Source organism: Neofelis nebulosa, chromosome 11, assembly GCF_028018385.1.
Source record: "Neofelis nebulosa isolate mNeoNeb1 chromosome 11, mNeoNeb1.pri, whole genome shotgun sequence".
NCBI classification, from domain to species: Eukaryota; Metazoa; Chordata; class Mammalia; order Carnivora; family Felidae; genus Neofelis; species Neofelis nebulosa.
In genome coordinates, this window is record NC_080792.1 from 17,504,832 (window position 1) to 17,516,894 (window position 12,063).

At 48.5% G+C, this 12,063-nt stretch overlaps 1 protein-coding gene across 10 annotated transcripts in view; it reads left to right on the top strand.

The window, feature by feature from the left end:
• The window catches only part of ALPK2 (alpha kinase 2), a 118,043-nt gene that overhangs the window by 87,778 nt on the left and 18,202 nt on the right, over window positions 1–12,063 (top strand). For 9 of the 10 annotated variants that reach the window (XM_058691952.1, XM_058691955.1, XM_058691957.1 and 6 more), the window contains 3 exons: window positions 2,273–2,547; window positions 4,251–4,339; window positions 10,394–10,611. In XM_058691952.1, the coding sequence (XP_058547935.1) occupies window positions 2,273–2,547; window positions 4,251–4,339; window positions 10,394–10,611 (582 nt within the window). Of the gene's footprint in view, window positions 1–2,272; window positions 2,548–4,250; window positions 4,340–10,393; window positions 10,612–12,063 lie in introns of those variants that run through there. The other variant, XM_058691959.1, reaches the window with a different exon arrangement.

Sequence of the window (12,063 nt, forward strand, 5' to 3'; positions counted from 1 at the left end):
AGACTTTCTGTTGGAAATTATAGACAAGATTGTTAATTATACCCAATACAGTACTATAGAAAAAAAATTACCTTCTTCTTTCTAAGCACACAGTTGGAAACAACTTTTGTATTAAATCTGATGCATTTTTTTAAGTACTCAGTGCAGTTGTTGTTGTTAATAATAATTGAGTTTTAGGAATTTGGGGATTTTGAAGGAGAATAGAATGGGATAAATATAATTCATATTTATTGGGCTGTATACATAAAACACTTCCTATATTCTTTAAGTGGTATTAGGGGCCAAATTGTTAAAATGAAATCATTTGTGTGACTAGAATTAAGATTTGGGTTATATAAAAAGCATCCCTTTTTCTAAGTGATCCAGTTTTTGAATTTAACTTAAAAAGAAACCTATACTCTTCTCTGTAAATTAATTTTCTTTCTAGTTCTGTCACTAAAGATGAAATCTATGATAAATAATCTCTTAAAATTTGCCTGGGGGGCACCTGGGGGGCTCCGTCAGTTAAGTGTCTGACTTTGGCTCAGGTCACGATCTCCCGGTTCGTGAGTTCGAGCCCCGCATTGGGCTCTGTGCTGACAGCTCAGAGCCTGGAGCCCACTTCGGATTCTGTGTCTCGCCCTCTCTCTCTGCCCCTCCCCCGCTCATGCTCTGTCTCTGTCTCTGTCTCTCTCTCTCAAAAATAAATAAACATCAGAAACATTTTTTTTTTAATTTGTCTGGGACAGTGTCCCAATTGCCTGCCTGTTCCCCTGCTTCTCCACCATAGATCTTTCTAGAAACCTGGGACAGGTTACTTGGCCTGAGGCTCCTGCTCACCATCGTGAAATCCTGGAGGATCTTCCTACACACGCTCTTGCCACAGGCATCTTCAGCACTTTTTCTTTTCTTTTCTTTTCTTTCTTTTAGAGATGACAGAGAGAGAGAGAAAGAGAGAGAATCCTAAGCAGGCTCTACACTCAGCACAGAGCCCAACACAGGGCTCAATCCCGTGACCCTGGGATCATGACCTGAGCTGAAATCAAGAGTCTGACATTCAATCCACTGAGCCACCCAGGCACCCCCAGCACTTTTACTGTTTGAGTCCCCCTCCCTTTCTTTCTTTCTGCCAATAACGAGGCCTAGTTGTTCATTGATACTCTTGGACAATAATTTTCATCCCTGTATACCTTTAGTAGCTTGCTTCAGTCACTGGCTGCTCTTCAAACACGTGACCTGAAAATATTTTTAAAAGCAGAGAAAAATGTTTCTCTAAAGAGTCTAAATAGAAACGTGAAGTGAGATTTTCACACGACCTGTGGTTTCTTTCTTCTTTTAAACATTCAGAAAGATGTGAGTCTTCATCGACTTCGAAGATTAAAGGGCGCTAAAGAACTCTAACCAAACGGATTTCGTTGAAAGCTGTCTTCTTCTCTTCTCTCAGCCCACCAGAAGGCTGACCTGTTCATCTCTAGGTTAGAAGGGAACCTTCCGATTGCATCCATGGTCACCTGAAACGTGGAGAATCCACTATGAGAAAACCCGGTGCTAGAAAAAAATAATTCTACTTTTCTTTTTACACATAAATCCAAAATAATTAGGCTTTTTTTTTCCAGTGTCTCCTCAGAGGAGGTTCTTTTTAACTGTTTTGTCCTTGCCTACCTATTTCTTATAGCTACCACAGACATTCTCAGCATGGGGAAATGGTATTGCCCCTGAGAAGACAAAAATTGGTTCTTGAGGAGGCAAAAAAACTTACTCTGATTGTGTGTGAAGCACAGATATACACACATAAACGGATATACAGGACCTCTGTGGGATTGAAATTTATGGGGAGGGGGATCAATTAAAAAAAAGTCTGAAAAGACTCCTTTCAGGGGGCAGTCATGAGAAAAAGGGCTGAGAAACTGATCTGTCACGTCTTTTCGTTGGTTCCTCCTCCCCGCTCCACACTTCAGCTTGTCTTTAGTTACCTTTCGTGGTCCTGTCTGTATTTTCCAGATCTGTCTAAACTTCTTTTCCTGGTCTCCCCAGTTTGGCCCTCACCAGTTTTCTCCCCTCTCCAGTGAGATCCACTGGAGCCTCATACCGATCTCCCTGCCTCCTGGAGGACTCATCCCCACCCCCTTCTCATCTTTGAGCTGTGCCTCTCTCTGTTGGGAGTTCCGTGTGGTCTCCCCTCCAGGTTCTACAGGCCAGCCTTGTCCTCGTCCCTGTGTGGGAACAACCATGAGCCAAGAAGCAGGATGGGGGCTGGGATATTCTGCCCAACTAAAGGTGAGGTGTGTTTTAGGATGTGAAGAGATTGAATTCAGCCAACTCATCTTCAGAGAAGACTTCCTCAGGGACAGCTACTTTGGGGACCACCTGCGAGGTCAGATCGCCACGGAGGAGCTGCACTTTGGAGAAGGGGTCCACCGGAAAGCCTTCCGCAGCAAAGTGATGCAGGGCCTCATGCCCGTCTTCCAGCCCGGCCACGCCTGCGTGCTCAAGGTGCACAACGCTGTTGCCTACGGGACCAGAAACAACGATGAGCTCATCCAGAGGAACTACAAACTCGCTGCCCAGGTGGGTCCACCTGCCCTACAGAGTCACGTGGGGTGTGAGGGGGGGACCCACGAGAGCCTGAGATGAAAGTCAGACTCAGAATTGTTGGGAGTGTCTCCAAGAGGGTGTTTCTCTCCCTTTGGGGTATGGCTGTAAGGGAGCCCCTGGATCAAGCCCGAATGCTGGGAACCATGTCTGAGTTCTCGGGGTAATTTCTTGCCCTCATGCCAGCCAGATGGGACTCACCCTGTGTCTGGAGGCCCCTCACCGCCTCTGACCTGGGCTGGGATCATTTCTGTTTCTAGGAAGCCCCATGAGGTCCTTGAGTCCACTCAGACACAGGATGATGTGGAAGGCGGGGGGTCCAAGCTACAGGGATGCCAGGATTCCCAAGCATCCCCAAGGGCATAGTTTCTAGATTCTTGTTTACTTTGTGGAAGGGGGTTGGGTATATTCAGAGGGGGCAGCAGGTGTCCTGTTTCTTGCCTTCCTGAGTTTGGGTCAATGTTAGCCTATAAGCTATGAAGGGAGACTGATCCAAGGCTCTAGCTAAGCTCCCATCTCCCTGTGTTATTGAGTCACAGAACCTTGAGACAAGAAGAGAACATGGGCTTCCCTCCCTGCCTCCCACTTTGGTCTGAGTATTTCAGTCTTTTTTTTTTTTTTTTTAATTTTTTTTTCAACGTTTTTTATTTATTTTTGGGACAGAGAGAGACAGAGCATGAACGGGGGAGGGGCAGAGAGAGAGGGAGACACAGAATCGGAAACAGGCTCCAGGCTCCGAGCCATCAGCCCAGAGCCTGACGCGGGGCTCGAACTCACGGACCGCGAGATCGTGACCTGGCTGAAGTCGGACGCTTAACCGACTGCGCCACCCAGGCGCCCCTGAGTATTTCAGTCTTGACACCAAGAGTATCGAGAGCCTGACCCAGAGCAGTGGCCAAGCTTTCAGGACAGCTGGGTCTAGCTCTTTTGCAAGCTAGGCACCCTTCTAAAATTATTACCTATAAAATGAATAGGTTATACTTCAGTGAATCTCTCAGGGGCCATCAAGCACTAGCCCTCCAGGATTGTCTTAGGTGTGGTGAGGTCCGGTGGGACTTGGGGCTCATGAAGGCAGCCCCTCTTTTGAGTACAGTTTTGCCAATCGTATTCCTTCCTCCTCCAAGTCAACCCTTCTTTTTTCTTTTCTTTCACTACATATTTTTTCCATCTCAAGTACCATCTGGTCCAGTCAGGGAAAGCCCCCAGCGTCCACACTCCCTCTTGAAAGACCCCACTGAGTAGAAAGCAGAATCCAGTTTGCCCTTTCCTAAGCCAACAGTGTTCCCAAGATGTTGGCTACCCACAACTCTAATTACACCTTTGAAGAAGAGCTTCAGATGGGAGAGCTCAGCACACTCCGAGCTGTGCCCGACATCCTGCCATGGGGCCAGTCCCCTTAGCCCAGGATGAATTTCAGCCATGTGCGTTCTAGAAATTTGATAGTTCAGGACGCCTGGTCCTAGAGACCACTTGAGCTTTACCTGGATAGTTCCTTCGAGTCTCAGAGTTCTCTGCAAGTGGACGACTCGAGTCTGCAATAATTGTTGCTTCTGTGCCTGCAACCAGGGGGTGGGTTGGGGAATCCATTGGCTTGACTTACTGGGAAGTCTGATTAGCTTCACCGGCAACTCTGAATTTCTTCTACTCACTTGTCTTTCCCTTGTGTTTGGGTGATGTAGGAATGCTATGTCCAAAATACTGCCAGATACTATGCCAAGATCTATGCTGCCGAAGCACAGCCTCTGGAAGGCTTTGGAGAAGTGCCAGAGTGAGTGTGTTTACTGTCTCTTGTATTATCACCCTGGTTTCTTGGGGACTTGGAGGGATGAGAGGGTGAGAAGGACCAGTGGGACAAGCATTTTGCCTGGTCTCTCTGTCTGGAAGCCATGAGGCCACACTGGGCTGCTATCCTGTTCCTCTCTAGGTTGCCAGAGGCTTATAGAGAGATACTTGATAAATATTCTTTAAATCAGTGGATGGATGGATGGATGGGTGGATGGATGGATTTGATAAACGTATCACAGTAAATAGAAAATAATTCGATAGAAAATAGAAAATGAATGTGATAAATGTAGCATGTTAAATAAAAAGTAAAGAGTATCTACTTCATGGCAAACAATAAGCAAAGAAAAGAGAACACAAGAATATCACAAAACAATTACCCTATGATGAAAATAAAATATGGTGTCATGTCTACGAAGAATGAATTGGGTATCAGGAGCGTAGGAACACGGTACCCATTTCCTGGAACCCTACAGAGACAGATTACAGTGATTACTTTTATCCACTCATTGGCTAAATATTGACTGAGTCATGCAGATTTTTGGGTGTCTGGAGCTTCTGGTTACTAGTGGGTTTATCTGGTCGAGATCATGTTTAAGTGGGAAGAGAAAGAGCCAGGACACGTTGGAAATTTCAGACACAACAGTCATTTATGTATCAGTAGAAACTGGGAGAGGAAAGAAGGAAGGAATCGTTGCTTACATTGACCCTGTGGACTCACAATGGGGGAAAATACTCTCCCTGAGGTGGGGTGTTGGGCATATTATATATAAAGTCTAATGCTTTCTGCTCTTTGCCAAGAGATGCTTAGCATACTTACTTAGAACACAAACATTTCTCAGCAACTTCAAGAAAAATGAACATGCTGCAGAGAAAATACAAAATTGCTTTTCTGTTCAATCCACTCAGGCAGCAATCTGGAGTGAGTTATAGTTTTGTGTTACAGGAACTTGTGCATTCTCTGTCTTCTCCGGCCCCCTTTATATAGTCCTTAACCCTAGAATTCTTCTCCAGGAGGAAGAGGGTCAACCAGGTGAGCTGTCCACAATGCACAGAGCCCTCTGGTTTTGTGTGGCTGGACCCTACGGTTTGGGGGCTTTCTCAAGAAAACAGCACAAGCTTATGAATAACAAAGATTGGTGAAGGGACTTGGAAAGGGCCTGTGCGTGTGAGGGACACAGGGGCTAATTAGCATCATCAGCGCCCCCACAAATGTGCCACCGGCCTAAAGATAGATTAGGACATTTTGATACGTAAACACCTTTCCCTTCCATACAGTGGAAGAATTTTGTGGGTGCCTGAATAATAACAAACATACGGAAGGATAAGGGTCCTCACAGAGGCCTCTGCTCCCAATTCCATGTTCATTGAATCAAGATCAGAGGATTCGACACCAGGAAACACACACACACACACACACACACACACACACACACGCACGCATACTGCCTTCTTCAAGGCCTCTACACTTGAGACCATGTTAGAAAAGATGAATGCAAGCAGATTTTAGAGATAGCACCTGAGTGTGATTGTGTACGTGTCGAGGTGGGAGGATTCAGATGCTTCTCAGCTTCAAGATGCTTCTGTGTGCAGGGACCACCAAGACGCTTCCACCTGGGGGTGGCGGTGAAAATGGGGGACAGAACAATGGTGGGGGCATCAGGGCTGGCCCCCAGAAGAAGAGGTCCGTGAAAGAGGAGGTCCAGAGGCTGGCTGTGGTGAGACCAGTCGGAGAGGTGTTGCTACAGCCCAGGGAAGGGGCAGTGGAGGTAGAACGTGACCGCTGGCCATGGGGAGTTTGAGAGGAGAGAAAGGGCTCTTGGGATATTCATTCAGTAAGTAGGTGCAATTAACAAACTTGATATAGGGAATAAGAAGAGAGAGGAGGCTGAGTATAAATCCAAGCTTTTTTTAACTGAGAAAACTAAAAGCCATCAGAATGAGTGACCTTAGCAAGCAGGATTTTTGTAAAATGAGGGGTACTGGGCCAAAGAGTACATTGGAATTAGGGCCAGGGCTACAAATGGACTTCACTCGTCCAAATGGTGACAGAAGCGAAGGAAGCCAGGGAAGGGGAATGAAATGTGAGGGCAGAGACCCATCAATGGAAGGGATGATCGACGATCGTAGTTTTTTTGTTTTTTTTTTTCCAATATCTGAAATTTATTGTCAAATTGGTTTTTTTTTTCAATGTATGAAATTTATTGTCACATTGGATCGTAGTTTTTAAAATGAGGAGGTGTGACCATGTTTGTAGCCTTGGGGCAGAGAGAGGAAATGAAGAGTCAAGGTGATAGTAGCCAATAGAAGACAAAACTTGAGACCTGGTGTTGGCAGATGTTCTCTGTAAAGGGCCAGATCATTACTCTTTTAGGCTTTGTGGGCCAGTAGGCAAAATAGAAGCCATTATGGGGTGCCTGGGTGGCTCAGTCAGTTGAGCGTCTGACTTCTGCTCAGGTCATGATCCTGCAGTTCGTGAGTTCGAGCCCCACGTCGGGCTCTGTGCTGACCACTCACAGCCTGGAGCTGCTTCGGATTCTGTGTCTCCCTCTCTGCCTGCGCCCCTCCCATTCGCACTCTGTCTCTCTTTCCCAAAAGTAAATAAACTTTAAAAAAATTTAAAAAAAGAAGCTATTATGTTGATACTTGCATAACAAGAAAGAAAACCAGTATCTACAAATCTTGGTTGATAAGTTTCAAAATATAATAATAATTGAATTCAATTCTTTAGTATATAAGTTTACTAATGAGAAGAATGGAATTCTTTTTTTTTTAATTTTTTTAATGTTTATTTATTTTGAGAGACAGAATGTGAGCAGGGGAGGGGCAGAGAGAGAGGGAGACAGAATCTGAAACAGGCTCCAGGCTCTGAGCTGTCAGCACAGAGCCTGACATGGGGCTCGAACCCATGAACTGCGAGCTCATGACCTGAGCCAAAGTTGGTCGCTCAACTGACTGAGCCACCCAGGCGCCCCATTTTGCTAACTTTTTAAAGCAACTTTGCTTACCCTTGGGGTTCAGAGTTAGTGTTCCCCTCTGATCACATCAGTTCCAAATATTCGTGTGTGAAAACCATTCCTGGCTTGTGGGCTGTAAACAGGCATCGGACCGGATTTGGCCCGCAGGCAATGGTTTGCGGACCCTGTGCCTCTCCGCAGTGAGTAGCAGCCGAGGCGGATTCAGGCACATCCTTCCACAAGCTCTGATGCGATTTCTTCCTTGCTCAGTGATGAATGGGAATGGCCAGCTGTGACCTCACATCCTGCTCGGTGCAGAGTAGCTGTGTTTGGGGGGTGGCAGGGGCCGGCAGTGCGTCCCTGGGGTGGAACTCAGGGAGAAGCGTCAGGAAGCTTCAGTTCAGGTACGGTGGGGGGAAGCGGGGACCAGGGGGAGCGGCTCAGGTTGGCTTGTGTGCGTGCGTTGAGTGAGCAGGAGGGACACGAAGCTAGGGGCGGTGCTCCCCCGCTTTGCTCCCCCGCTTCGCCTCCTACCAGCTTATTTCTACTCGGTCTTTACCACTCGCGTGCCGCTGCACTGCTCCTGGAGAGCCTGCTGCCTATCTTCCTTAGTTAAGAGTAGGGAGCTGGAAGCTTCTCCACTGTGCGCCCTTCCCAGCGGTTGTCCCTGCAAAGCATGTTCGCTTTCATGTTTGCTCTCCTGGTGAGGTTTTTGAGATTCTGGCACAAGCTGTTCAGTAGATGCTGTCGGATGAACGGAAAGGGAGGGTAAGTCGCCAGCCACCGAGCTAGGAGTTTGGGGACACGTGAGCGGTTCAGTTTGGGCTGTGTTAGATTTGAGATCCCTAGGAGACATCGATCGGAGACAGAGAGGAGGAGGCCGGAATGTGAGTGGGGGAGAGGGGAGAGGTCTGGATGGAGGTTTCCGGGTGGAAATTGTCGACATATAGATCGCATTTCAAGCCAGGAGGTCACTAGCCGGTGTGGGCAGAGACAGGAGAGCCGTCCCGGGGCGTGTCAGAGGTTGGGGAGAAGTGAAAAGCCAGTGAAGGAGCCAGGGAAAGAGGAAGCAATGAAGCAGGAAGAAAACGAAGAGGAAGGGAGTTTCTGGAAGCAGTGGGAAGGGGACTCCGAGAGATCAGCCGTGTCAGGCGCTCCTGAGGGCAAGTAAGACGAGGGCCGAGAAGAGACCGTTAGACTCTGCAACACAGAGTTCTGCAACACAAGCTGCTGGTGCCCTTGACCGAAGCTTCCTTAGTGGGAGAGCATCTCTGAGTGGGTTCAAGAGACAAAGGGAGGGGAGGGATGGCAGACGGTGAGTCTGCAACTGACCTGGGTTTTGACGTAAACTGAGTCAGAAGTTGAGTGGGTTATGGGCCCCACGGGCTGCCCGGAGCTATTTCAGCATGTGGCTATGCCACTGGCAGTGAGTCGGTTTCCCAGAGGAAAATGGGATGCAGGAATGTGGGGAATGCTTGCTAGAGCCACATCCTGGGGCACCAGAGGGGTCGGGCAGATCCAGGGCACCAGCGGAAGAAGTGGTTTTGGGGTGGGGTGGGGAGCCAGGAGGCTTCGTCCACAGTGGGGGAGGGGAGGGGAATATACGGGCACAGACCGAGGAGGCGGGACCGTGCAGCTCTTAGAAGCTCTCTTCTTACTGTTGCAGCCTTCACAGTAAAACAGGAAGCGAGGTCATCAGCTGAAAGTGAGGTTGGGGAGGAGGTGCGGGCAGTCGGAGGAGAGAAGAGCAGGTTTGACATAGTCATGGTGGTGGTGGGAGGGTGGGGTGACCGTGAACGGATTGTGCTGACAGCCACATTCGGGATCTGATCACTTCTCCACTGGAGCTGCCTTCACGACCGGGCGGCCTCCTCACCGGCCTCCCTGCTCCTGTCCTTACTCCTGCACAGTCCCGTCTCCACAGGGTCGTCTGCAACACAGACGTGTGATAACGGCAGTCCTTTGTCCAAAACCGTCCGGTAGCTCCTCATCCAAAGGGATGTAAAGGGGAGAGTTTTTCAAATGGCCTTCCAGACCCCACAAGGTCTGGCTTCCTATGCCCTCCCTGGCCTCACGCAGCTACTCCTATCTCCCCTTTGCTGACTCTACTCCAGCCACACACTGGGCCCTTGCTGTTCTTAGAACACACCCAGAATGCTCCTGCCCCAGCCTTTTCCCTTTATTGTTCCTTCTACTTAGAATGCTCTTCCCACAGATGCCCTCATGGCTCCCTAGCTCCCTTTCTACAGGTCTCTGCTCAAACGTTCTTCTTAGCAAGGCCCCTCTGATCTCCCTCAGTCAAATAGCAGCCCTTCCCTGACCCCTGAGCTCCCTAGCGCTTTTTCACTGCTTTGTTTTCTCACGTAGCACACGTACATATTTGTTGCCTGCCTCTTTCGTTTAAATGTAAGATCCTTGCGGGGCGCCTGGGTGGCTCAGTCGGTTGAGCATCGGACTTCGGCTCAGGTCGCGATCTCGAGGTTTGTGAGTTCGAGCCCCGCGTCGGGCTCTGTACTGATGCCTCGGAGCCTGGAGCCTGCTTCAGATTGTGTCTCTTCACCTGTCGGCCCCTCCCCTGCTCATGCTCTGTGTCTCTCTGTCTCTCAATAATAAATAAACGTTTAAAAAAAATTAAATGTAAGATCCTTGAAAGCAGAGCCCCTGTGTTCTTCACTGTTTTCTGGAACAGCATCTGGAAGACTGACCTGGAAACCACTGAATAAGTATTTGCTGACTGAATGGAAGGGAGGAAGGGAAGAAAAGGATATGATGGGTGGACACATGGCTGGCGGGCCACTGAGATATGACTGTAATGAAAACATTCGTTTGTACGTGGGCGACTAAACTCCACCCCCCAGGAGGAGTTTCTGACCAACTCTAGGAACAAATGAAAAAAATATGAAAGAAATACATCTTTTCACCTGTTGAACAATCATTGCGGTGAGGGGTTAGCCTACATCTAAGGGGACCCAGGGATTGGTTCCGCAGCTCCCTGCTAATCCAAGTGAAGACAGAACACCGCCCCCCCCGTCTTTGTTACCACCTGAGAATGTGACGTGTGCACATGCTGTCTTTTCTTCCAGGATAATCCCTATTTTTCTTATCCACCGACCGGAGAACAACATCCCTTATGCCACAGTGGAGGAGGAGCTGATTGGAGAATTTGTGAAGTATTCCATCCGGGACGGGAAGGAAATAAACTTCTTGAGAAGAGAATCGGAGGCTGGTCAGAAGTGTTGCACCTTCCAGCACTGGGTGTACCAGAGAACGAGCGGCTGCCTCCTGGTCACGGACATGCAGGGTGAGGAAAGCAGCCTGCCCCGGGCTCCAGGGATGCTGTGGACCTGGAATGTTCCTGGGGATGTGGCCAGGGGGAGGCGGGGAGGTCTGCTGCATGTCTTTAAGAGTCTTTACCAGCAGAGGGTGTTATTAGTATCTCCTCAGAAACAAGGTCTGACAGGGGTGCCTAGGTGGCTCAGTTGGTTCAGCATCCGACTTCAGCTCAGGTTGTGATCTCGTGGTCCGTGAGTTCAAGCCCCACATCGGGCTCTATGCTGACAGCTCAGAGCCTGGAGCCTGCTTTGGATCCTGTGTCTCCCTCTCTCTGCCCTTCTCCGACTTGTGCTCTGTCTCTCAAAAATAAATAGACATTAAAACACACACACACACACACACACACAAACAAGGTCTGACAAAAGAATCTGAAATGACCAGCCAAATGGAGTAAAAAAGTACATTTTAATTCATGCCAATAATGCTTTCCTATTACCACAGGCAACTAAAGATTGGCTTTATTGTTATGTCCTCAACAGGTGCAATTCTGAAGTATTTATGAAAATCTGGCTGTTCCAAAAGACACATTAAATTGTTTTTTAATTTTTTTAAATTAAAAACTTAAAAAAAATTTTTTTTTTAATTTTGAGACAGAGAGAGAACAAGTGGGGGAGGGCAGAGAGGAAGGGAGACAGAATCCCAAGCAGGTTCCGCACTGTCAGCGCAGAGCCCCCTGTGGGGCTCGAACTCATGAACTGTGAGATCATGACCTGAGCCGAAGTCAAGAGTTGGACACCAACCGATTGAGCCAGCCAGGTGCCTGATAATTCATGGGTAGTAAGTGAGAGGGTCTTTCACAGTTCGGTTTAGATTTCAAGCTCCCCTAGCTCATTTACGGCACCTTGAATTTGTATACAAACTGATGGGAGTGCATTTGTCGCATGCAGTGGCGTTATCATAATTAGGTTACCCACAGAGACGGCCCTGAGCCAAGTTGCGGTTTGGGGTCCGCCAAGAGAGGTGCCATGTTTTTAGAGGTTACCTCTCAGGAGTCGGGCAAGGATTGGGCCTTTATTTGGGTAAGGTGAATCCTTCACTGCCACAAATGTCCAGATACTAATATCTGGGACAGGATCTCAGGAAACACCTAGGAGAGTGCAGAAATGTGACAGGCCGTGGGAAGGCGGCCAGTAAGGTCCCTTAGAATACGACCAGTTCCCTCTGTGGGTTGCTGAAGCTCATGCCTGCTGGGGAGACGCTGGGAGCCTGTGCAGAGCACGCTTCTCGGAACTGTCGCACCCAAGGAACGAGGGAATGGGGGTATTTGCACACCCTCTGCCTGTAGCTACCAGTGGAAGGGTAGTCCTGGCGGGGGTGTTAATTCCTCTGCACTTGCCACCTGCACGGGGATAAGCCAGGCTGAGCGAAGCAGGCTCCCGTGATCAGAGAAAGTTCTCAGGCAAAGAAATGCTGGTGGCCC